The 26,862-nt window shown below is 51.0% G+C and overlaps 1 protein-coding gene across 3 annotated transcripts in view; it reads left to right on the top strand.

Moving 5' to 3' along the window:
* The first annotated feature begins 1,254 nt into the window (after positions 1-1,254).
* The window catches only part of VRK2 (VRK serine/threonine kinase 2), a 69,605-nt gene continuing 43,997 nt past the window's right edge, over positions 1,255-26,862 (top strand). For 2 of the 3 annotated variants that reach the window (XM_029071471.2, XM_029071469.2), the window contains exons 1-4: positions 1,255-1,321; positions 3,696-3,805; positions 5,648-5,788; positions 25,707-25,765. In XM_029071471.2, the coding sequence (XP_028927304.1) occupies positions 5,653-5,788; positions 25,707-25,765 (195 nt within the window). In that variant the 5' untranslated portion in view covers positions 1,255-1,321; positions 3,696-3,805; positions 5,648-5,652. Of the gene's footprint in view, positions 1,322-2,199; positions 2,336-3,695; positions 3,806-5,647; positions 5,789-25,706; positions 25,766-26,862 lie in introns of those variants that run through there. The other variant, XM_029071470.2, reaches the window with a different exon arrangement.

The following is a 26,862-nucleotide window of genomic DNA, read 5'->3' as shown; positions in this document are numbered from 1 at the left end:
ATTTCATCCCGACTCTGCCCCTTGTCAGTTGTGTGACTGTGGGCCAGTCACTTCCCTTCTCTGTGCCTCAGTTCCCTCATCTGTAAAATGGGAATTCACTGCGAGCCTCACGTGGGACCACCTGATTACCCAGTATGTACCCCAGTGTTTAGAACAGTGTCCTGCACAGAGTAAGCGCTTAAGAAATACTAAAATTATTGTTATGAAAGCGTCAAACCTTACAACGCGACGCGTCCCCGCCACCCGATTCATTTCACTGGCTGCCCACCCGAGCCCCGGCCCACTCCTCCCAGAAGACGCTGGCCGTCTTCCCACCTCCTAAAAGGACAGAATTTATGCATAAATCACTAGCACGCGTCCATTCTACTTGGCTTCTGAGATAATGGTGATAAATTGGAAACCTGCCCTTTTTCTGCATTCTTCCCAGAAGTTGTTTGAACTCTTAATTCTGGCTTTGCCTCCAGTGGTTAATAAGGTCGGTATGTGTTAAGCGCTTCCCATGGGCCGAGCCCTGTGCTAAGCGCCGGGGGAGATGCAGGGTCATCGGGTCGCCCCCCGTGAGGCTCCCAGTCTTCATCCCCATTTGACAGATGAGGTCACTGAGGCCCAGAGAAGTGAAGGGACTCGCCCACAGTCCCACAGCTGGCACGTGGCAGAGGCGGGATTCGAACCCATGACCTCGGACTCCAAAGCCCGGGCTCTTTTCACTGCTCCACGCCGGTTAATAATGTTGGTATGTGTTAAGCGCTTCCTCTGGGCAGAGCAGTGTTCTAAGCGCCGGGGGAGATACAGGGTCATCGGGTTGTCCCACGTGAGGCTCGCCGTTAATCCCCATTTTCCAGATGAGGTCACTGAGGCCCAGAGAAGTGACTTGCTCACAGTCCCACAGCTGACGCGTGGCAGAGGCGGGATTCGAACCCAGGACCTCTGACCGCCAAGCCCCACGCCCCCCGGCCTCTTCGGCTTGGCCGCACCCCCTTGCCTGGCCCCGCCCCCGGGTGGCCCCGCCCCTCCGCCCCCGTCCCGCCCCGTCATTGGCCCCTCCGCGTGGCCCCGCCCCCTGGCGGCCCCGCCCCCTACTCGTCCCGCCCCGTCATTGGCCCCCGGCCTTCCGTCTGGGCACGCCCCCCGGCGGCCCCGCCCCCCGCGCCGTCCCGCCCTGTCATTGGCCCTCCCTGGTGGCCCCGCCGCCGTCCCGCCCCGCCATTGGCTCCCGGCCCCCCGGAGGCCCCGCCCCCTGCCCGGCCCCCGCCCCCCGGCCCGTTCCGGGCCCTGCTGGCGGAGGCGGTGCGTGGCCCGGAGCGGGGGAGACGCCTGTGCGGTGGGTGTGCGGGGCCCGGGGGGCGGCCATCACGTGCCCTCAGGCCCCTCTTCTCTCTTCCCGCCCCCCTCTTCTGCTCCGGGGCAAAGTTTTGGGTGGGTGGGGCCCCGTCGGGCGGTCCCGGTCCCGGTCCCGGCGGCCTTTTTCCCCCGGGCCGCGCCCGCAGACTCTTCGGGGAGCGCACGTGGGGGCTAAAGAAGATACAACTTCAAGATTGGGGGGGGTCCAGACAAGCGGCGCGGCTCAGTGGCAAGAGGCCGGGCTTGGGAGTCGGGGGTCATGGGTTCCAATCCCGCCTCCGCCGCTTGTCAGCCGTGCGTGGGACTGCGGCCGGCTCACTTCCCTTCTCTGGGCCTCAGTGATCTCATCTGTCGAATGGGGATGAAGACTGGGAGCCTCACGTGGGACCACCCGGTCACCCTGTATTTACCCCAGCGCTCAGAGCAGCGCTCTGCACGTAATAATAACGTCGGTATCCGTTAAGCGCTTACCATGTGCAGGGCGCTGTTGTAAGCGCCGGGGTAGACACGGGGGAATCAGGCTGTCCCACGTGGGGCTCACGGTTAATCCCCATTTGACAGATGAGGGAACTGAGGCCCAGTGAAGCCACCTGCCCACGGTCACCCAGCTGACAAGTGGTAGAGCCGGGATTCGAACTCATGACCTCCGACTCCAAAGCCCGGGCCCTTTCCGCTGCTTCTCATAGTAAGCGCCTAACGGGTACCGACATTATTACTATTATTGTTATCATTACCTCCCCCAGCGCTTAGAACGGTGCCCTGCACAGAGTAAGCGCTCAGCAGATGCCAACGTTATTATAAAGAACCGTCCCTTCTATCCCGTAGGGGGTTTGCAGACCGAAAAGACGGGAAAATGGGCCTTTTTCTGCCCACTTTTCAGATGAGGAAACTGAGTCCCAGAGAAGCGCCTCCTAGGTCCGACTTCCAGACCGCTGCCCTTTCTACTAAGCCGTGATGACTCCGCCTAATCCGCAAGCGCTAGCGTATTATCCAGGTGATTGGGTCGGGCCGACCGAGACGAGATGATCTTTGGCCACTGAGGTGGTAACCGTCCCCCCCCCGATTAGACCGTGAGCCCGTCAGAGGGCGGGGACCGTCTCTGTCTGTTACCCTTTTGTCCATTCCAAGCGCTTAGTACGGTGCTCTGCACATAGTAAGCGCTCAATAAATACTATTGAATGAATGGATGAACTGGGGTAGACTGGAAAAGGTCCGGCCGGAAACCCTGTAGAGGAAATGGCGCGTCTGGCCTAGGCCTTGGCTCCGATCTGCTGCTCTCCCCGCCTGATCGTGCGAGTCTGGGTCTGAGTTCTGCTTTTGGGTTTCGTGTACGAGGGAGATGAGTGATTTTCTTCCCCTCTTCAAAACCCTACTTAAAACTCACCTCCTCCAAGAGGCCTTCCCAGACTGAGCTCCTCTTCTCCCTCTGCTCCCTCTACCACCCCCCCTTCACCTCTCCTCTCCGCAGCTTAACCCTCTTTTCCCCCCATTTCCCTCCGCTCCTCCCCCTCTCCCTTCCCATCCCCTCGGCGCCGTACTCGTCCGCTCGACCGTATATATTTTCGTCACCCTATTTATTTTGTTAATGAGATGTACATCGCCTCGGTTCTATTTAGTCGCCGTTGTTTTTACGAGACGTTCTTCCCCTCGACTCTATTTATCGCCGTCGTTCTCGTCCGTCCGTCTCCCCCGATCAGACCGGAAGCCCGTCAGAGGGCGGGGACCGTCTCTATCTGTTACCGACTTGTTCATTCCAAGCGCTTAGTCCAGTGCTCTGCACATAGTAAGCGCTCAATAAATACTATTGAATGAATAAATACTATTGAATGAATTTTGGAATCATGAGATGCTCTTATCCCGATCCACGCTAGAACCGCCGCCTCCCTTAAGGAGTCGTGGCTTTTCTGAAAGGGCAGGCCCTTTTGTCCTATGGCGGTGGGAGGCCAGGAAGAGACAGACCAGGCCCAGTTCGGGAGAGCGGATTTGGGGGACTGGGCCAACATTAGCCCCGACGTTTACGCCCCGTCTCCGTGGCCAGTTCGGCTTAATTGGCGGCCGGGACACCATCTCCGCTGGAGAAGCAGCGTGGCTCGGTGGAAAGAGCCCGGGCTTGGGAGCCAGAGGTCGTGGGCTCGAATGCCGGCTCTGCCGCTTGTCAGCTGTGGGACTGTGGGCGAGTCACTTCCCTTCTCTGGGTCTCAGTTCCCTCATCTGTCAAATGGGGATTAACTGTGAGCCTCACGTGGGACGACCCGATGAGCCTGTATCTCCCCCGGCTCTTAGAACGGTGCTCTGCACGTAGTAAGCGCTTAACGGATACCAACATCGTTATTATTGGGATCTCTTTCTTGCAGCCTTAACCTAAGTCGTGCTCGGGGCTTCTGAAAACGGCCTAGGGGAAGCGAGCGCCTGTCTAGGAGCTGGAGGACCCGGGTTCGAGCGTGAGCCTGCCGTGTGACGTTGGGTGAGTCACTTTACTTATCCGTACCTCAGTCTCCCTGTCTGTAAAATGGGGATGACAGTACCTGCCTCATCTCCCTTTGCCACAGGGCTGTCGTGAGGGCTGACGCGAACCGGTTAATATGAGGTTCCTTTGCCACGGGGCTGTTGTGAGGGTTGACGTGAACCGGTTAATATGAGGTTCCTTTGGTAATAAAAAACGCTGTCATAAACCGAGCGGGAAAAGCATGGTGTAGCGGATTGAGCACGGGCCCGGGAGTCAGAAGGTCATGGGTGCCGATCCCCATTTTACCACTTGTCTGCTGTGTGATCTTAGGCAGGACACTTAACTTCTCTGTGCCTCAGTTACCTCATCTTTAAAAGGGGAATTGAGAATGGGAGCCCCATATGGGGCAGGGACCGTGTCCAACCTGATTTGCTTGTCTCCATCCCGGTGCATAGTACGGTGCCTGGCACAAAATAAGCGCTTAACAAATACCGCAGTTATTATTATTTTTATTCCGCCTGGTCCTTCGGGTTCCGCCTTAGGTCTCCGGGATCGGGATGTGGGGAAGAGCCCCAAGATCTGGAGACCAGACTTCTGGGAATTTTAGGCCCGACATCATCAAATACACCTTGTTGTGGTCATTCGGTCATTCAGTAGTATATATTGAGTGTGAGCCTGCCGTGTGACGTTGGGTGAGTCACTTTACTTATCCGTACCTCAGTCTCCCTGTCTGTAAAATGGGGATGACAGTACCTGCCTCGTCTCCCTTTGCCACAGGGCTGTCGTGATTACTATGTGCAGAGCGCTGTACTAAGCGCTTGGTGGGTGGGTGGGTCCGGGTGGGTACACATCCCGTTGAATGGAAGCGTATTTTGGAAGCACGGGTATTGTTTTTCTCATCCTTCGGCAGTCTGCGGGATTGCCGTAGAGGTGTCCTAATTGTCTTGCACTTATGCCAGCTCTCCGCCCATGATAGGCACTTAAAAAGTGCCCCGATTATTTGGCACTGTGGGGTGGGCGCAAGAGAGATGCCGTCTTTAGGGTCACGCGGGAGAGTTGAAGCCGTAAATCCTTTCCTTTCGGAGGCTCGCCTGCCTTTCACCTGGAGTCGGTTGGATCCGTTTGTCCAACCTCATCTATCTCCTTCAGAATTTTGCTCAAGGCACGCCTTTCCTCGAGAAGAGGTCACGGGCTAGTTTGGTCTGTTTCGGTGACCGGCTTCCGGCGAGGTGAAGGAAGGTCTTGAGAAGCGGAGTCGCCTAATGGAAAGAGCCCGGGAGTCTCATAACCTGGGTTCAGATCCTGGCTCGGCCATTTGCTTGCCGTGGGACCTTGGGCAGATCGCTTCATTTCCCTGTTCCTCGCATTCGTCGACTGTACGATGAGAGTTCAGTGCCCGTTCTCTCTCCTGCTTAGACTCCGAGACCTCTGTGGGATAGGTACCTGATTAACTTGTATCCACACCGGCACTTGACACGTAGTAAGCGCTTAACAAATACCATAATAAACGATAAATAAAATACGTCTTGTGGAGATGGTGTAATAGGAAGGGCTTTGGGAATTGCTAAAGGGAAGGATCTGACTGAGAGAAGAGGAGAGAGGGTTCCAGGCAAAGTTGTCACCAATCGATTGTATCTATTAAGCACTTACCGTGTGCAGAGCACTGTACTGAGCACCTGGGACAGTACGGTACGAAATGTCCCGGGAAACTATAAACAACCTGCTTTGTAGAGAAGTATCGGGCCCCCCTCTAGGCCTCTAAGAGAATGGGCTATTTTCTTCATACCTGAAGAGAATAGTTTGTGCTTCGCGATCGGAGACTTGAAAGGAACTTTTTCCCTCCTTTCTTGCCTTTCCCAGGAGCGATGCCACCCAAAAGGTTGGAGAAACACAAGCTTCCCATCCCCCTCCCGGAAGCCCTGATTCTCAAAGACACCGAAGGCAAGAGCTGGAGGCTCGGCAGGATGATCGGTTCCGGAGGATTCGGGCTGATCTATTTAGGTAATGTCTGAACAGTCGTTCCCCAGGTACTCTAGGAAGCGACCACTGTTTATGAAGTGACTGGCTTTCGGGGGAGAGGATTTTGAGATCGAAGCTGCACTTCCAACATCAATAAAGTGCCGGTAAACGTTCAGTGAAATAAGCGCGTGAGTTCGAGAGAAGTGATGCGTCACGTGAGCACGCCCCTTGTGGAGCGGGTCCTTTGACGGCTCCTTCTTAGCCTGCGCGGACTTCGATTCGGTCTTTTCTCTATCAAAAGATCTGGGAGCCTATTTAATCGGGCAGTTGATTTTTGCAACTGGGAGCCTCGAAGGCTTGTTCTGTTTCTTCTCTCGGTAGAATTGCACCTGGCTTTTCATCTCTTCCTAAAACAATGTTAGGAAACAACAGGAGAACCTCCAGGCGATCACTCTGGCTTCGCGGATGGTTTACACCCTCTGTTGCCGAGTGCGATAGCTACTGGGCACGACAGAGCGGAGAAAATTGAGAGGTGAATACTACCTAGTAGTAGCGATGGTATTTATTAAGCAGTTACTCTGTGCAGAGCACTGGGCTAAGTGCTGGGAAGGAGGATAGATCGGGGAATTAGACAGGGCCTGTCTCTCAGGGTTCACAATCTGTGAATATAGGGGGGAGCGGGACTGGAGTCAGACACATCAGGAGACATTAACCACCCAAACGGCATACGGGACAAGGACAGGTATGCAATATACACAATAGAAACCATCAATCCGTTTGGTCTGTTGAGCGCTTACTGTGTGCGGACCCCTGGATCAAGTGCTTGGAAGAGTTACAATATAGCAACGTAACAGAGTTGGTAGACTCGATCCCTGCTCACAACGACCTTCCAGTCTAGAGGGGAAGACAGACATTAAATAAATAGAATCGTGGTGACGTTCGTAAGGTCTGCGGGGCCGAGGGAGGGGTGAGTAGACGGAGCAAATCCAAGTGCGAGGGTGACGCGGAAGGGAGTGGGAGAAGAGGAAATGAGGGTTTGGTCAGGGAGGGCTTCTTGGAGGAGATGGGCCTTCGGTGAGGCTTTGAAGGTGGGAGAGCCACTGTCCGTCGGATATGAAGAGGGAGGGCGTTCCAGGCCAGAGGCAGGATGTGGGCGAGCGGCGAGATAGCTGAGAAGGAGGTACGGCGAGCAGGTCGGCATTAGGGGAGAGCGGTGTGCGGGCTGGGTTGCAGTAGGAGAGTAGTGGGAGCTGTGACCGGAGGAGCAGAATTTCTTCTCACGATTCAGAATCCACAACAGTGGCCCGGCAGCCACTGGCTTACCCGAGATTATTCTCTTGGGGTGGTTCGGGTCTCCTCAGTGGTGTGGAGGGGAGATGGTGGCGGCCCTGAGTTGCCTCCACCGATTGTACTTGCAGCTGAAGATGACTTAGCGCCAGCTATCAGATTTTCAGTGACGGCTTTGCCGTCTCAATCAATCCATCGGTGGCGTTCGACCGACTTCTAAATGCTAAGCCCTGTATGAAGGGCAGAAGAGGTGACAGCAGAAGCGAGCCGCACATTCCCTCGGAGAGCATGATAATAATAATTATGGTATTTCTTAATAATTATGGTTTTTGTTAAGCACTCACCATGTGCCAGGCACTGTACTATGCACTGGGGTGGATACAAGCAAATCGGGTTGGACACAGTCCCCGTCCCATTTGGGTTCACGGTCTCGATCCTCATAATTCAGATGAGGTAACTGAGGCCCGGAGAAGTCAAGCGACTTGCCCAAGGTCACACAGCAGACAAGTGGCGGAGCCGGATTAGAACACCCTGACCTTCTGACTCCCGGGCCGTGCCCCGTCCACTATATCATGCCGCTTCTCTACAACCTTACAACATAATGGGGGGGATACAGACAAAGATGATATTCCGATAGTGAAAGCAGGAGAAAGATTAGGAGTACAGTAGGAAGCAGGTCAGATGTATGCAGGTGAAATAACTGAATAATGAATAATAATATATTGAGAACTCAAGTTTCCTAGTGTTTTATTCTGATCAGGGTCTGATATCTAGGCAAGATGTAGTTTATCCTGTCACTGCAGATGTGTCACTTTGAATGGCATGTGACATATTCCGTTCATTTTGTGCTCTTGGGCTTGACTCGTTTGGTTCGTCTCTGACGGGAAACATAAAAGACCCATAATTAGCTCTTTCAGCTCTTCTGGTACTCCCTTTCAATCAATCAGCGGTATTTATTGAGTGCTTCATGTGTGCAGAGCTCTGTACTAAGCGCTTGGAGAGTATAACTCCGTTGTAGCGTACTCTCCCAAGTGCTTAGTACAGCGCTCTACACCCAGTAGACTCTCGATAAGTACCCGTGATTGATTGAGTACGGTACGGTAGAGTTGGCAGACGTGATCCCTGCCCTGCTTACAGCCTACTCCGTTCTTTTACTCTGTTCTCACGTTTGACTCACGCGTGCGTCGTACTGGAAAGATCTTGAACGAAAACAAGCTTAGAGAAGGAATGAAAAGTGGTTTCCAGTCTGCTTGCCCCTCACATTCAGATCCCACAGTAAGAAGATTTGTTGTCAACTTCCCATTGTGAAGAAGGGATTCTGTCCGTTCAGCAAGAGAGTGAGTTTTTCCTTCTATTTATTTTGTTCCGAGTATCCGGCGTGAGGACGTCTGCATTTTTTCCCCTCAGAGCACATAGGCTCTGAGGGGTGGCAGCGTGGCTCAGTGGAAAGAGCACGGGCTTTGGAGTCAGGGCTCATGAGTTCGAATCCCAGCTCTGCCACTTGTCGGCTGTGTGACTGTGGGCAAGTCACTTAACTTCTCTGTGCCTCAGTTCCCTCATCTGTAAAATGGGGATTAAGACTGTGAGCCCCACGTGGGACAACTTGATTCCCCTGTGTCTACCCCAGCGCTTAGAACAGTGCTCGGCACATAGCGCTTAACAAATACCAACATTATTATAGGCTCCGTGTTTTAAGTCTAGCATTCATTCGTTGTCAGTAAGATCACTCGCTCCTGGTTGGTTTCCGTAAAATATCTGTCGGTTTGGTCAGTATCTCCCAGGTGTCATTGTATCCAGATGTCAAGGTGAATGGTCAGAGGAGAACTAGGAGATTGCCTCTCGCGAATGAAGAATTTCTTCCCTCAGAGTAGAGAAGCAGCGTGGCTCAGTGGAAAGAGCCCGGGCTTGGGAGTCAGAGGTCATGGGTTCGAGTCCCGGCTCGGCTCAGCTGTTTGACCGTGGGCAAATCACATAACTTCTCTTTGCCTCAGTTCCCTCATCTGTAAAATGGGGATTGACTGAGGCTCATGTGGGACAACCTGATTACCTTGTATCTCCCCCAGCGCTTAGAACAGTGCTCTGCACATAGTAAGCACTTAAATGCCAACATTATTATTATTAAAGGGCAGTCATTTCAGTGTCTTTAGTGTTGCTGGGACCTTCGCACTTTAGTCCCCTTTCCATACAAAATGGTAGTAGTAATAAATATAATCGTAATAGTTGTTAAAAATTTACTAGGTGCTGAGCACTGGGGTAGATACAGCTCTGCCACATGTCAGCTGTGTGACTGGGCAAGTCACTTAACTTCTCTGTGCCTCAGTTACCTCATCTGTAAAATGGGGATTAAGATCGTGAGCCTCACGTGGGACAACCTGATTAGACCGTAAGCCCGTCAGAGGGCAGGGACTGTCCCTATCTGTTACCGATTTGTCCATTCCAAGCGCTTAGTACAGTGCTCTGCACATGGTAAGTGCTCAATAAATGCTATTGAATGAACGAATGAATGAACAACCTGATTACCCTTTGTCTGTTCCAGCACTTAGAACAGTGCTCGGCACATAGAAAGCGCTTAACAAATACCAACATCATTATTATTATTATAATAATCAGATTAGACACAGTCCTTGCATCACATGCAGCTCGCCACCTAAGGGAGAAGGAGAGCAGATATTGATTTACTCCCCATTTTGCAGGAAACTAAGGAACAGAGAAATGATTTGCCAAAGGTCACCCAGCAGATAAGTGCCAGAGCTTGGATTCGAATCCAAGCCCTTTCCGCTGGGTCATGCTGCCTCCCTAAATTCTGGGGTAGGTACAGTCAGATTAGGCCCAATTCCTCTTCCACATGGACTTCTCAGTCTAAGAACAGGGACTCACAAGGGGAGTCAATAGTTTGGGGGGCGACTCTTGGTATTAAGCCTTCTAGGACGGTCGGAAGTTTTCAGAGAACAGACCAAGTTAACTTGTCACATTCCTGCATCTCCTTGCGCTCGTTCTTTAGTCAGGGTGCTAGAGGAAGAAGAGAGCCAGAGCTTGTTTTCCTTAATCCTCCTGGACCCAGTTACGTTTCTTTTCGGGATTGTTTTCTCCAGATATACAGTTCGGGTAGGAACTTTATCAACATCTGCTCGGGGCCGAGAAGAATCTAGCTGGCGTTTCTGCCTCATTCGGCACGTTCAGCCAGCCTCTGGGTTTGAGATCAATAAGCGAGGCCCTTCAGAAATCAGCTACTTCAGAAGAGGTGAAGGGGCAGAGAAGTTTATGATAGGAACAGTCATCGTGGAGCGATACCGTGCCTGTAGCATTTAGAGGAAGAGGGGCCGCGAGAGGGAAAAGAGTCTGAGACCCAGAACAAAGTCAAGATTCTTTCTGAGCCTGTTTTTAAAAATAGATGGTTTGGCGAGGGTGGGGGTAGGGAAAAGAAGAAAGGAGAAATAAGGTGCAATATCAAAGAGAAGATACCAATTCCCTGATCTCCATGGGAGGACTGAAAATTGAGGCTGTTGGCTTGTTTTAAAGCCAGGTAGTCCATAGAATAAAACCGGATCGTGATTTTCTCAGCTAAAATCTAACTTTTTCTTCTTGGCAGTGGGGTCTGGGTTCTCCTTCTAGAAAGGCTCCCAGAATATCCACTGCCTTGCTGCTGAACGTGAACATCCTAACACATGCAAGCACTCGGCACACGGTGTGTACTGTCGATTGGCTGCGTCGCACAATATTTACTGCCCGCAAATCATGACCGGCTTAAGAGCGCCCAGTGGCACCTCAGGAAATCCTCGCTGAGGGTGATGATGATCAAGTCTAGTGCCGCTACTCAAGGAAACTGTGGCAGAAGACCTCAGATGTCGGCGAGACATTACCTAACGCCGGTAGGGTCGATCGGCTCCCTTGACTGACCAGTCGGAGAATGACACGGTCCCATTCCTCCCATGAACCGGGTTTCTCGTCTGTCCTCTAGAAAGAAGGAATCGGCGCTTGGAAAGAAGCTGAGACTGAAGGACGGACAGAAGTCCCATTCCCATCTTTCCCGATCCGAGGAGGCTCCAGGCTTGAGGCGTCCACGCTGTCTTGTACTTGTATTGCGTGCTCCCAAGTGCTTAGTACGGTGCTCTGCATATGGTAGGGAGTCACTAAATAGTATTGATTGGTTGGTGTAGGTTTAGGTTTAATCTAGGAGATTTGGACACTTTCCAGGTCTCCTGATTGCTGACAAGATCCTGGTATTTTGAATTTTGGGGTCTTGAACATGACCATAGGTGGAGAGGGATCTTTATCTGGGATGGAGTGGAGCAACGTGAGTTGGACATGAAGTAGCATCTCACTTTTTCCCCAGCTGAAATTCCATGCTTGGGGAGATGCGCAGTATGAGATGGAAGGAATCCTAGTAGGGCTTGGAAAATCTAGCTAAGAAGGGTTTTTCCCCGGGAAATGGGTCTAGAGCTCTGAGAGATAGCTAAATCCAATCCCCAAAGTCCAGGTTTTAAACTTTTGGAGAAAATGGCACCCTACCCAGTTACATACAGTACAGTATATGGTACCCAATGGACAGTTAATAAACACACATTTCTACTACTGCAACGAGGACGTGGATTCTAAGCCCTTTATTGGAGCTCTAATTTGTTTTTCAAATAAGGTGTCCAATCTGCTTATCTGATATGTACTCCTTTGCTTATCGCTTTATTTGACACCCAGTGGGTGCTTAGAAAGTACTACAGTAATAACCGGGGCAAAATGTTAGGGAGAGGCTTTGCCTTTCCATCATTTTCTCCTTTCTTTTTCAATTTTTACTTTTTATCTCTCCCTTACTCTCTCCCCAATGTCTTTCTTTACGTAGCTCATCTCCCTTCGAGGACCAGTTTTGCAAATGGCCAATTCTTTTTCTTGCTTTTACCAATGTAAGCTTCCACTGAACTTGGGGCATCTCAAAGTTCACCACCTGGGCTTGAGCCTTTCCAGTTTCAAACTGCCAATGACCCATATCTTCCTTATGAGATGATCCCGATTGGGTGAAATAGATTTCTCAGTCACCTGAGTTGAAGTTTTTCAACTGCACTTTGCTGAGATCTAGTTCTAGGGGTAAATTGCATGGGATTCACCTTCTTTTTTTTTCCCTCATTCCCTCTGGTTGGAAGCAAGATGCATCTGATGAGAAGATCTGGTCCTTATCACGAGAAGAGGGCAAGCTTATAGACTCAAGAGAGGAGCTGATGAAGCCACTTAGAGATGAAAATCTGAAAAGATAGTGGCATTTCAGTTCTGGCCAGTGAAATTGGGCTGCCCCGTGAGCGTCTTTGTCACCCAAGTGGATACTTAATAATGTTGGTATTTGTTAAGCGCTTACTATGTGCCGAGCACTGTTCTAAGCGCTGGGGTAGACATAGGGGAATCAGGTTGTCCCACGTGGGGCTCACAGTCTTAATCCCCATTTTACAGATGAGGGAACTGAGGCACAGAGAAGTTAAGTGACTTGCCCACAGTCACACAGCCGACAAGTGGCAGAGCTGGGATTCGAACTCATGAGCCCTGACTCCAAAGCCCGTGCTCTTTTGGACCTCCAGCCGAAGGTTCCTGGAAACCTACTGCAATGGCCCCGAGAGAATTAATCGTTCAATCGATCGGTCGATCAGTGGTATTTACTTCTCCCTTACTTTGTGCGGCGCACTGTACTGAGCGCTTGGGAGTGTTCGGCCCAGTCGATCAACAGGATCTCTGCCCTCAAAGAGCTTTGAGTCTAACAGGGGAGACGGACATTAAGACATTACAGGCCATGAAGCTCTTCCCAGATAAACTAAGACGTGTCATTTGCGTGGCCGATTCGGGGAAGGGGTGAGTGTCTCCGAGGGTCCCGAAAGGTGCATCCTGTGGGGGTGGCGGGTCCAAGCCAGGAGATGAGGAGGGAAAAATGACTCCGTGGAAAGATACCCACCGATGGCCTGAAGCATTCTCCAGACGCAATGTGATCCCAAGCAATAAAGCATGTGGCCCTTGGTTGGCATTGTCTGCAAACAGGAGGATCTTCTGGCAATGGAGCCGACTTTTGCTGTGTTCTGCAGGCTGCCCCTCTAAACCCATCTTTGATTGGCACCTATGCCCTATTGAAACTGGCAGAACACCTTCTCCGTGGGCACCTGGCCAGCCTAGCAGATGGGTACGGGCACAAGCCTGCCAGAAAACCAGTATGTGCATCGAGTCTAAGTATCAGGGGCCCCCAACTCACGGGCGAGGATAGCAAAGCCGCAGCCTGTTTCGCGCCTCCCCGTGCCTGGAGTTAAAAAAGGGCCCGTTCTCTCTCCGGGCCGGGTGGCGATCCGTTCTGAAAGCCCTCAGAACCTCTTCCCCGGGTTGGATTTGGGTTTCCGAACCTCCCGGGGAAGAGGAAAGACTGCCCGGTGGAGATGACCTGGCCACATCCTCTTGCCCACGAATGCCCACGGGGCCCTCGAGCGGCGGATTGTCAGCTCTTCCTCCTCTCTAACGGAGCCGGGTGCCGGGCCGAGCCCCACCTTCCCCCGGCAGAGACGGGCCCGTGTGCGGAGGGAGGAGGGAAGAGACCCCGGGGAGATAGCTTTGTCTCACCCTGGAGTGATGAGTCTTTACCAAGTAATGACACAAAGAGAGCTGCCTTCAGGAGGAGATTTGAATGAAAAACCTTGAAGCTCGCAGAATGCTAATTTAGTGAGACCTTTCCCCGAGGCAAAGGGAAAAATAATCCATTAATTGCTTCAAAGCATACAGTTTAATTGTTTCAAATTTTTCACAAGTCAAGGGTTAGAATACCAAGTTGGAAAACTCCGTCCGTGACTCTCCTGCATTCACAATAAGGCCTGCCGTTTTCCCCCCCGCCGCCCACCGTGCAGAATCTCCTCACGCTGCATTTCTGCCCTCTCTGTCAACTTCGACTTCTGGAATAGTGGATTCGACGTGGGCGTGGGCCTCGATCCGTGCGTCACGCCTACTCCAGAGCCAGACCCCCTCAAAATGAACGGGTGCAGGGGAATGGTTCCCCGTGACCTGCTCTCTTTGCATTCCCCAAGCCCTCTTAAATCCCAGGAAGGCATTCAAGGCCAGCTGTGGACAGGAGAAACTTTTCCTAATCATCTCTCGCCGTTGCTTTTTCTTTTCCACTGTGTAAACTTTGTCTACGGAACAGATTCCACGAGGCCATTGTGAATACTCTGCCGTACTCAAAACATATAACCGCCACAAATTAAACCGCCGAAACGAAAGCTGGCGCGTCGGAGTTGCCAAATGGAACTGGCACGTCCCGCCGTCAGACTGCGTACAAGTGGGGCCCTACTGTCCCGGAGAAACACAATTCATCCAGAAGCACTCCATTGTCACCGCTCTGATATTAAACCCGAGAAAGCAACATTAATTAAGGGAGTGACGAGAGCCAACAGAAGCGGTGAAATTCCCAGCTCTGGGTTGACGGGCGGACCTGGAGCCAAACCTGCCGGGCGAGGGCGTCGGGGGCGAGGGGCTGGATTTCAGAAAGCTGGGGAGATTCTTTGGCCTTAGTGTCGGAATGATCTTTGCCGCCAGATTGTAAGCTCCTTGAAGGCAGGGATCACGTCTTTTAAATCTGCCCCGCTCTTCCAAATGTCTCCCCCTCTAGACCGTGAGCTCGTCGGGAGCCGGGAACGTGTCTCTTGTATTGCCGTACTGTATCTCTGCACACAGTAAGCTTTCAGTAAATAAGATTGACTTTGAAGAGCGCCCTACGAGCAGTAGGTGCTCAGTACGTTCTATCGGTTAGCATCTACTCTAGGCGGATGACGTCCTTGGGGAACAGTCAGAAATTATGACGCGTAGTGCATTTAGGAGTGAGGTTTAATTCCCGTCTGAGCCGACGAGAGTCGACAAACATTCGGTAGTTAAAGGAACGTAAAAGTAGATGCGAACGATACATCCCAAGGGTTAAATGAATCAGTAATTCTTTTTTCTGGTATTTGTTAAGCTAATACTAGGTGCCAAGCTCCGTTCTAAGCGCCGGAGTGGATACAAGGCAATCGGGTGGGACCCAAACATATCCTCCACGGAGCTCACGGTCTTCATCCCCATTTTACAGATGAGGGAGCTGAGGCCCAGAGAAGTGAAGCGACTTACCCAAAGTCACCCAGCAGACAAGAGGCGGAGCTGGGATTAGAATCCACGTCCTCTCACTCCCAAACCCGTGCTCCGTCATTGATTTGCCCAAGGTCACGGAGCTGGCAAGTGGTGGACGCATAGATTTAAGTACACCTAGCCCTTCTGTAACGTGTGTTTTCACTATCTGCTTTGCTCAGAAAGCTCTAGGGGAATAAGGGAACATTTATTCAGACAGTGGCCATCTGCCTGGTTAGATTGTGGTACCACTGATTGGTTTTCCTTCAGGCGGAGTCCATCAAGTGCACCTATGAGTATCTATGGGTGTTGTGATGGACGACGAAAGTCTTGGTGGGAATTAGTCAGGGAATGCTTCATGGAGGAAGTAATTTTTAATAAGCTCTTTTTGATTGAAAGAAGGGATTTCGAGTGGCAAACTAAACGTCCTTCTCACCCTGCTTTCTGCCCTCCCGTCACCCCTTCCCTTCACACCCGTCTTGCCCCTCGGGAACCCTGTGAGGGAGAGGTGAGATTCACATCACACGTTCTGTGATGCCCCACCATTGAAAACTCTGGATAAGGCAGAAAATAGCAATTAAAGAAATGTACAGTTAGCTCCTGTGTAATAAGGAGGCGATGTTCCCGACCACGGTCTCGGCATGGAACAACCACGGCTGTGATACCTATTGGTGCACGCTGTGATCCAGTGCTTCTTCCGTGATCTCATCGGGCTCTTTCCGGGTAGGAAGGACATTCCCCAATTCCCTAATGACGTTCTAGCCACGATGCGTAGGAAACAAGAGCTAAGGGCAGAACTGGGCCCGATTTTGCACGTTTGGGTAACGCTGGTTAAACCTTCTGTTGGTCATCATGCCGAGTTTGAGATCTGGGGGGGATCCGGCCCTTTCCGGGGGAACCCGGTTGGTTTACTGATGTAAACTTTCACGTCAGGCCGGGAGAGAAAATGAGGGCTGACAGGAGAGCCAAGTTGATGAATTAAACACCTCGGTTGTATCCTTATCCCAGCTCTGCTACTTCTCCATCTCTGCTTTATCACACTGGGCAAGTCACATAACTTCTCTGGGACTCAGTTTCCTCATCTGTAAAATAGGCATTCAGTACCCGTTCTTCCTCTCACTTAGACTGTGAGCCCTATGTGGGACAGGGACTGTCTCCAACCTGATTATCTTTTGTCTACTCCCGTACTTAGTACTACTTGACATATAATCATTTTTTAAACAATGCCACGATTGTTGGTATCATTATTATTATTATTATTAATAATAACATAGCCACCCTTAGCCCTCAGATATTCTGTTCCTATCTTCAGCACACATATGTATATGTCAGTATTTGAATGCACAAATATATATGCACTTATTTGTACGTTCAATTAAGTTTTTTTGTGGTATTCGTTAGGCGCTTACTATGCGCCAAGAGCTGTACTAAGCGCTGGGATAGATACAAGCAAATTGGGTTGGACACAGCCCCCGTCCCACGTGGGGCTCATTTCACCCTCGTACACCTGGACGCTTCCTGCAGTATTCTCTATCTTCCTCCTGCTCTCGCTAACCGTAAATCATTTTTGTCGGTCTCCTCCCCGTTAGATTGTAAACTCTTCGAGGGCAGGGAATGTGTGGCTTGTTTTAGCCGTCACCTCTCAATCCCTTCGTTCAGCGTTCGGCACTTAGTAGACGCTCAGATGTCACCGACTGATTGAGGAGGGCAAAATGGAAAGAAAAGATTGCCAGTATTTCTCGAGTGGCCACGGAAAATTCGACAGCTGGCAATAGGCCATCTTCAGCTGGAAGTACAATTGAAGGAAAACGATTCTGAAAAGCCCGTCGCACCTACCGGCCCCCGTCAGTCGATCTTAGAACAAAGTATCGAGAGACAAAGGACTAAATGTAATGAAAATGCCTAATTCATAAACAGACAGAAGCACTCGCGGCCCAGAGGATATACCAGGCTGGGACTGTGGGACTTTTGTCAGCACCATACATTTCAGCAATTGGGAATATTGTTTTTTAAGTACCATACTATTCAACTTTTGAAATGGCAGCTGGCCTGATAAATAGGAAATCTGCATTTCATCATAAAGAGCGAGCACAACAGAGCTCTTGGCTCCTCCCGCGAAAATCTTCCTAACCTTCCCTCTCTCTTGCCTCTCCTCCCTCCGTTCCACTGCTTTCCGTCTTCTGTAAGTTCCTCAGCAGAAGTCAGTTCAGTCGTGCCGTCCCTCAGGTTAGCGCCTAGGATTCCATCTGCTTATTTATAGTCAGTCAATCGTATTGATTGAGCGCTTACTATATTGATGATGGTATTTGTTAAGCGCTTACTGTGTGCCAGGCACTGTAATGAGCACTGGGGTAGATACAGATTTGTCAGATTGGACACAGTCCCTGTCCCTTGTGGGGCTCAGGGTCTCGGTCCCCGTTTTACAGATGAGGTAACTGAGGCACAGAGAAGTGAAATGATTTGCCCAGGATCACACCGCAGACAAGTGGCGGAGCCGGGATTAGAACCCCTGACCTTCTGACTTCCAGGCCCACGCTCTGTCCGCTACATCGTGCTGCTTTTCGGCGTGTGCAGAGCACTGTACTAAACGCTCGGGAGAGTGCACCGCAACAATAAACAGACACGTTCCATGCCCACGATGAGCTGGCAGTCTAGAGGATTGATTCATTCATTCGTGCCTTTCATTTCTATCTTTCTCACGCTCTTAACATTCGCCAACTGTCCGTCTTCTCTTTCAGATTGTAAACCTTTTTGACTTTTTAACGTGTGTTCCCCAAGCACCAATATTATACACTCAAAAACCTGCCGTAAGCGTGTTTTCCGTACACACTTTGGGAGGGATGCTGTTAGGAATTAGGGGATGTTCCTCTGACAACACACAACTACAGTAACTGCTCAGTAGTTATCACTGATTGATTGATCTGGATAGAACCGGCTGCGATAGAAGAAACAGTTGGATGGCATGGTATATGGTGAATAAAAACTGCAGCGTGAGTTTTCCTTATCGCGGGATTTTGCGAGAACAATTCATAGGATTCCCGGGGGCGTGGATGAGCCGAAGGTACTCAGTATCGATGCTAGTATATTTACTACGGACTAAAAGTACGGCTCCAAGGAAATTTATTTTCAACGTGAGAAATCGGAGGCATATATAAAAGAGCGTAAAGGGAGCTGTTGGAAAACCCTTGCAAAACGCCGGCGCTCAAATAGCGAGTTTTCCAACCCCGGGGTCTATGAAGTAAGAATAGGTCAAGCTCATTTTCCTGACGAGTGAGTGATGTAGATTTGAAGATCTGATCTCGACTGTGAGCTCATTGTGGATCGGGAATGTGTCTCTTTGTTGTCATATTCTCTCCGAATGCTTAAGTATGGTGCTTTACACACAATAAGCGCTTAATAGATACGATTCAATGAATGAGTGAAGGGGGAGGCGGGTCCAAAGCTGGAAGAAGGGCAAAAGCCCGGGTTTGGAGGGAGCGGTTGTAGTAGTAGCATTTATTGAGCACCCACTTGATGCCGTGCACTGTACTAGGCATTTGGAAAATATGAAATAAAGAAGCGACATGTTCCTCGCCCACGAGGAGCTTGCACTCTAAGTGGGGATGCAAGGAAAAGCATGTGTACAAGTTCAGAATTAGTACAGATAAGTTCCTTAATTGTTAGAGTTGGCTGATTGGATTTATGTGGCGTAGGGTGCTGGCAAATTAATCAAAAAAGGCTTTTTGAAGGAGATGGAATTTAAGGTGGAAGGAACATCGTGAAGGAAGAGTCCGTTGGTTTATTATTATCGCATTTTTAAAGCATTTACTATGTGTCTTTATTCGATTTTCTTGAGGATGTCTCGTTTTGTTCTGTTTTGCTTTGCTGTCTATGTTCCCCATTTAGACTGTGAGCCCGTCATCGGGCAGGGATTGTCTCCATCTGCTGCCTAATTGTACATTCCAAGCGCTTAGTACCGTGCTCTGCACATAGTAAGCGCTCAATAAATATTATTGAATGAATGAATGAATGTGTCAAGCACCATTCTAAGGACTGGGGTAGATACAAGTCAGATACGGTCCCCGTCCCACATGGGGTTTGCAGTCTAAGTAGGAGGGAGTACAAGCACCGAATCCCCATTTTACATAGGAGGAAACTGAGGCACAGAGAGGTTAAATGACTTGTCGAAGATTACACAGTTGGCAACCGACAGAGCTGGGATTAGAACCTATGACCTCTGTCTTCCAGGCTTTTCCATTAAGCCACACTGCACTTCAGTAAGTTTATATTTTATTCACAAAAAAAAATCCCAAAACCCTAATCGTCTCTAAGTTAGGCACGACCTGTGATTTGACTATTAGATGGAATGAAATATCAGAAGAAGCAACGTCACTATTTCCGCCTTAAAAAATTTCAGTCCCACTTTGGAGAGAAGGATGAAGACCACGGGCCTGGGAGTCCCAAGTCATGAGTTCTCATCCCGGCTCCACCATCTGTCTGCTGGGTGACCTTGGGCAAGTCACTTATCTTCTCAGTTTCCTCATCAGTAAAATGGGATTCAATACTTGTTCTCTCTCGTACTTAGAATATGATTCCCATGTGGGACCCGATGATCTCGTATCTACCCTGGTAGTGAGTACGGTGCTTGGCACATAGCGCTTCACAAATACCACAGTTATTATTGTTCTCCCTTTCCTGTAGACTATGAGCTGTTGGTAGAACAGAGACCGTGTTCATTCTGATTATCCCGATTTATCCCAGTGTATGGCATTTTGCATGAAGCGAGCGCTTGATGAACACAAATATAATTATTACTATTAATATTATGCAATAGTAATAGAGAAGCAGCGTGGCTCAGTGGAAAGAGCCCGGGCTTGGGAGTCAGAGGTCATGGGTTCGAATCCCAGCTCTGCCACTTGTCAGCTGGGTGACTGTGGGCAAGTCACTTCACTTTTCTGTGCCTCAGTTACCGCATCTGCAGAATGGGGATGAAGACTGTGAGCCTCACGTGGGACAACCCGATTACCCTGTGTCTACCCCAGCGCTTAGAACAGTGCTCTGCACATAGTAAGCGCTTAACAAATACCAACATTATTATTTCTCTCTGACCTCCCTTCTTCTCTCTGACCTCCCTTCCTCCTCTCTCGCCCCACTCCAGTCTATTCTTCACTCCGCTGCCTGGCTCATCTTCCCGCAGAAACGATCTGGGCGTGTCACTCCCCTTCTTAAACAACTCCCGTGGTTGCCTGTCGACCTCCGCTCCAAACAGAAACTCCTCACTCTAGGCTTCGAGGCTCTCCATCACCTTGCCCCTTCCTACCTCTCCTCCCTTCTCTCTTTCTACCGCCCACCCCGCACGCTCCGCTCCTCCGCCGCCCACCTCCTCGCCGTCCCTCGGTCTCGCCCGTCCCGCCGTCGACCCCCGGGTCACGTCCTCCCGCGGTCCCGGAACGCCCTCCCTCCTCACCTCCGCCAAACTGATTCTCTTTCCCTCTTCAAAACCCTACTTAAAACTCACCTCCTCCGAGAGGCGTTCCCAGACTGAGCTCCTCTTCTCCCTCTACTCCCTCTGCCATCCCCCCTTTACCTCTCCGCTGCTAAACCCTCTTTTTCCCCTTTTCCCTCTGCTCCTCCCCCTCTCCCTTCCCATCCCCACAGCACTGTACTCGTCCGCTCAACTGTATATATTTTCGTTACCCTATTTATTTTGTTAACGAATCGTACATCGCCTCGATTCTATTTAGTCGCCATTGTTTTTACGAGATGTTCTTCCCCTCGACTCTATTTATCGCCATCGTTCTCGTCTGTCCGTCTCCCCCGATCAGACCGTAAGCCCGTCAGACGGCAGGGACCGTCTCTATCTGTTGCCGACTTGTTCATCCCAAGCGCTTAGTACAGTGCTCTGCACATAGTAAGCGCTCAATAAATACTATTGAATGAATGAATATTATTATTATTACTCCTGTGAATAATAATAAGCCTGAAGAGAGAGAGCGTCAGTGTGAGCCCTACGAGTATTTTTTTGCACACTTTCACCCCGGGGAAGGAGTGGTCTCCACTGTTGCCCCAGTAAGTAACGGCAAACGTAGGTGGGGGATTCCCCCCGCGCAGAACGTAAGTTTATCTGCCAGGTAGTAGGCTGGGACACAGAACAGTTACTGTGCAGTTGAAACCACTCTCAGCTTCGAGTTGTGCGCTCTCAGCTCCTGACACCACTTTATCTGGATCAACTGGAACAGACAGAGCATCTGCAGAAACAGGATATCTGCGACGAACTCGAGAGAACTCAGACCCGGGTTCAAAGATCAATGAAGGCCTCAGTGCCGAAGAATTCGAGGTTCCGTCGGAAAGTTCCCACCTCGAAATGAAGAAACGAAGGCAGAGTCCCGCCCCAAGCCGTCAATTCGGAACACTCGTTCGGTACCTTGCGTGGACGGAGCCGATCCGAACCGAACGCTTTAAAACGCGTTCGGAGTTTGCCGTTGCCTCCCTTGAGCGCCCTAGGCCTCCGTGTCTAATTTAGTTTAAAGAATTCTCTGTGATCTAAGAAATGGGGAAATCCTGAATCCCAAAAGACGAGAGGAGGAATTTTGCTCAGAAGGGGTCTGAGTTGAAGCCATCTCAAACAGAACGGCACGAGGCAGTAAAGGAGATTGAGTTACAAGGGGAAGAAGGCCAATACAGAATGTCATATGGCAATATCATATGTCATACCGAATGTCACCGTGGAGATGTCATATGGCACAAATTAAAAATGGGCAATATTTGTTGTAATTGTTCAGGGTGCTGCTTGAACGTTTTAAGCGTTACCAACTTCAGAGCAGGGCTTAGGCGGCTGTTCACCTGCTTTAAACTTGATCTCGCCGTGGCCGTATTCACTGTCAGTCGGGGGATCCGTCGAGAGTGCAGAGCACTGTATTAAGTGCTTGGGAAAGCACAGTGCAACGGAGTCGGTGACTGCGACTTTATAGGCTAGGGGGGCGACGGGCATTTTGTAGATTAAGGGTAGGAGGGGTCGATCACTGCTCTGCCACCTGTCAACAGTGCGACCTTGGGTAAGTCGCTTCACTTCTCCGGGTAAAGTGGGGATCGAGTTTCTGAGCCCCACGTGGGACGGGGACCGCGTCCAACCCGATTTGACTGTAGCCACCCCAGCGCTTAGTATACAGCCTGGCACATAGTAAAGGCTTAACAAATACCATAATTATAATAATGTCGGTATTTGTTAAGCGCTTACTACGTGCAGAGCACCGTACTAAGCGCTGGGGGAGATGCAGGGTTATCAGGTTGTCCCACGTGGGGCTCACAGTCTTAATCCCCATTTGACAGATGAGAGAACTGAGGCACAGAGGAGTTAAGTGACTTGCCCACAGTCACACAGCTGACAAGTGGCAGAGCCGGGATTCGAACCCATGACCTCTGATCTGACTCCCAAGCCCGGGCTCTTTCCACTGAGCCACGCTGCTTCTCTATCATTATTATTGTTGTGAGTAGAGAATGTATACACAGATATTGTGGGGTTGAGCTTAAGAATAGATAATGGAATGTCCCATGGGTACTGAAAAACTGGGCAGAGGAATTGATTTTAGTGCTCGTGGCTTCCACGGGAGGTGTGGGGGGGGCGGTCACTCGTCCTCTCTCTTCCGTGGGATCAAAGCGCAGGCGTCAGTCTGGGGGTCTGCCCGAGGAGGTGGGGTGGAGTGGGCGGGAGTGCAGCACACCGTGAAGAGCGTGCCCAGGTAGCCGACGGATCTGGCGCCTGAGCCGTGGTTGTGCTGCTCCTGATTCACGCGCTTAGTACAGTGCTCTGCACACAGTAGGCGCTCAATAAATACGATCGAATGATTCCCAGAGCAGGGCTCTTTGGCACCCAGCCAACAGCAAGCCTTCCTCCCCGGAAGACACAGTGGCTTCGAAGGTGCACGTTAGGAAACTGAAGAGATGAGGATGGACAGCACCTTTTCAACGTGAGGGACCGGATTCTGTCTCGACCGTCAGCTCACCGTGGGCGGGGAACGTGTCTACCTACTATCGTACCGTCCCAAGCGCTTCATACAGTGGTCTGCGCTCAGTATATGGTAACGTCGATACTCGTTAAACGCGTTCTATGTGCTGAGCACTGTTCTGAGCGTTGGGGTAGATACCGGGGAATCAGGTTGTCCCACGTAGGGCTCACAGTCTTCATCCCCGTTTTCCAGATGAGGTAACTGAGGCACAGAGAAGTTAAGCGACTTGCCCAAGGTCACACAGCCGACCTGCGGCGGAGCCGGGATTAGAACCCACGTCCTCCGACCCCCAAGCCCAGGCTCTTTCCGCTGAGCCACGCGGCTTCTCTATACGATCGATCGATCGCGTCCCGGGAAAGAGCTCAGAGAAACATCTCCGGAGCCGTGTTACGCCGTGGAGCGGCTGCGAATGTCCCGTCGTCAGGTCGGATTCGCCGTGTGGCCTTTTGTCGTGTTCTGCGGGCGAACAGTGGATGACCGCAGGCGGTGTCGATAAAGGGGATTTCTTTCATTTGGGGCCCAGGTCTGGCCGGGAGACTAAATGGGAAGAGCCGAACGTGCGTCGGCAAGGCCCGCCTGTCCAGATGAGATTAGCCATTTGGACCCTCTTCACCATCCTGACCTCGAAGCCCAACCGAGGGCTGCCAGTTGAGCGATGGGCTCCGCGCGGGCCGGCAGGAGAGGCGGAGGGAGTGGGGCCTGCCCCCCATCTCGAAGACCTTACGAGTCTGACGCGAGGCGTAGGGGAAAGAGCCCGGGCCTGGGAGTCAGAGATCCTGACTTGACCGCTGTGTGACTTGAGCGTGTTCCTCAGTTTCCTCATTTGTAAAATGGGGATTAAACAAGCTTTCTCCCGCCCCTTCCCTAGCTGTGTAAGCCCCTGGTGGGCCTGGGATTGTGGCCAAGCTGATCATCTTATGTCTACCCCGTCTCTATCTTATATCTAGGGAAGCAGCACGGCCCAGTGAATAGAGCCCGGGCCTGGGAGTCAGAAGGACCTGGGTTCTAATCCCGGCTCCGCCACTTGTCTGCTCCGCGACCTTGGGCAAGGAACCTCATTTGTCTGTGCCTCAGTTGCCTCATCTGGAAAACGGGGATCAGGTCCGTGAGCGCCATGTGGGACAGGGACTGTGTCCAACCTGATTAGCTTGCATCTACCCCAGCGCTTAGAACAGTGCCTGACACATAATAAGTGCTTACCAAGTACCATTTAAAAAAAAAAAAGCCAGACTGTGACTTCACGATTTTTTTTTAAATTTCCTTCCGTCAACTTAGTGGCCATCGTCATCTATTTCCTCTCTTGCTTTTTCTCTGTTTCTCTCTCCTCTCTCTGAGGATGCAGAGAAGTGCCTAGCTACTACCTTGGAGTTAGTCATGGCAGGCCAGAAGGCAGGGAGATTTTGGAACATTTGTTTTTCCTTCTGAAAAAGTGCACCCATTAAAGGCAGAATATCACATCTGTCATTGAACCGTGGGGTGTTTTCCATTCCGAGTGGGTACCGTAATGGGGCCTAATTTTAATCCACTTTTATTTAAACAGAGATCAGACAGTTTGCTTCTCTGGTCAATTGGCGATGTCGCGAGCCACCTCCGCTTCCATTATTCATGAACTATTTTTGCTTCTTCGGGCAGAGAGTCGTTCGTAATTTATAACGTCAATGGAAAAATGTCACGGTCACAAAAGAGAGCTCGCGCAGAACGTGGCCGATTTAAATTTTGAGACCCGGCGAATCTTTCGTAGTTTGAGGTTGCCCGCCGTGCCGATTCCCTGACGAGCGTGTGCGGTCGCAAGCGGATTTCTAATTTTGAGGTATTCGAAGACCGTCCTTTTCATTCATTCGTTCAGTTGTCTTCATTGTGTGCTTACCGTGTACGGAACGCTGTGCTAAGCGCTCGGGAGAGTACAGTCTCCAAGGCTGAACTCGTGATCCCGGGGTCGGAGAAATCTGGTGCGACTTACCGGCCAGAATTTGGCCCATGAGGGTGTGCGGGTGCCCCGCCTGTGGAGGATTAGTCTGCCCTCTCTCGTGGCGGAAGCAACCAGTAATCCGGCTACGGCCGTGGCGGAGGTGGGCGGGAAGAGACTCGTAGCGGGATGTTTTAGACGAACCTAACGGCTAAGATTTCTTGGGAGAAGCGGTGAGGCGTCAAGGCGGTAGCTCCAAGAGCTCCGGATGATAACGTGACCCTGCCTTGATATAGTAATAACGGTTTTGGTTGAGTGGTCGCTGTGGGCCAAGCACTGTTTAAAGCACTGGGGCTAGATAACGAGGTAATCAGTTCGGACACGGTCCCGCATGGGACTCACGGTCTTTATCCCCATTTTACAGATGAGGTAACTGAGGCCCAGAGAAGGGAAGTGACTTGTCCGAGGTCCCACAGCAGACGCGTGGCCGAGCCGGGATAAAAACCCACGTCCTCTGACTCCCAGGCCCGTGCTCTTTCCACGCCGTTTCACGTGCTCCGTTGAGCCGGCGGGATCGCCTACGAAGAAGTTTCCGGTCTATCCTTCCCGATTGTTGTGTTTTTTCTGTCCTCCACGTTATTAACTGAGATTCTTCATCATCAACTTTGTAATTTTGCAGCTTCCCCACGAGTAAGCGAGCCCGTCCGAGACAAAGATGCACTTCACGTAATTAAAGTGGTAAGGATTCATTTGAGTTATCGCTTTCCGATAGATCTACGGAAATAATTTTGCTCTGTGACCTATTTTTCTTCTTGCTTCGCTGTGGTGACTGTTGAGCTCAATAATTGCTGTAATCCACCGGTTTCTGGATCAACTGTTTTTTTTGAGGAGAATACTTCTCCCTTGGCTGTGATGCATCTGGAAGACTTTTGACTGTAGTCTACAGACAGTAAGCTCGTCTCTAGAGAAGCAGCACGGCGCTGCGGATAGGGCGCGGGTCTGGGAGTCAGAAGGTCGTGGGTTCCAATCCCTGCTCCGCCCTTTGCCTGCTGTGTGAACTTGGGCAGGTCACGTCACTTCTGTGGGCCTCAGTTACCTCATCTGTAAAATGGGGATTAAGACGGTGAGCCCCACGTGGGACGGGGACTGCGTCCATCCTGATTTGCTGACGCTCTGACGCTTAGTACGGTGGCTGGCACACAGGAAGCGCTTCGCAAATACCAGAATTATTATCTAGACTATAAGCTTTTTGCGGGCAGGGAATGTGTCTGTGTATTATATTCTCCAAGGCACTTAGTACAGTGCTTTGCACACAGTAAGCGCTCAATAAATGCGAATGAATGAATGAATGACAGACCAGATTTGGGGTCTCTTGTTGACCCTATCCATCACCAGGAGCCAACGGCTCAAAAGCAATAAATGATGGTATTTTTTAGGTGCTTACTGTGTGCCAAGCACTGCTCTGAGCACAGGGGGAGAAACAAGGTAATCAGGTTGTCCCATTCGTCCCCAGGTCTTAATCCCATTTTTTAGATGAGGCAACCGAGGCACAGAGAAGTCAGCGACTTGCCCAAAGTCAAACAGCAGAGAAGTGGCGGAGCCGGGATCGGAACCCACCACCTCTGACTCCCAAGCCCGGGCTCTTTCCACTGAGCCACGCTGCTCAACTGGCCCGTACCCGTCTCCGGTCAACTATCAATCGATAAATCGACCAGGGCTATTTATCGAGCACTTTTATCGCACTGAGCACTGAACCCAGCACTTGACCTTGGGAAGAGGGAGCAGTTATACCCTGTTGTAGCATCTGGGGTCCAAACCAAACCGATAAAGTGAAT

Source organism: Ornithorhynchus anatinus, chromosome 9, assembly GCF_004115215.2.
Source record: "Ornithorhynchus anatinus isolate Pmale09 chromosome 9, mOrnAna1.pri.v4, whole genome shotgun sequence".
Classification (NCBI taxonomy): Eukaryota; Metazoa; Chordata; class Mammalia; order Monotremata; family Ornithorhynchidae; genus Ornithorhynchus; species Ornithorhynchus anatinus.
This window is presented reverse-complemented; position numbering and strand designations above follow the sequence as displayed.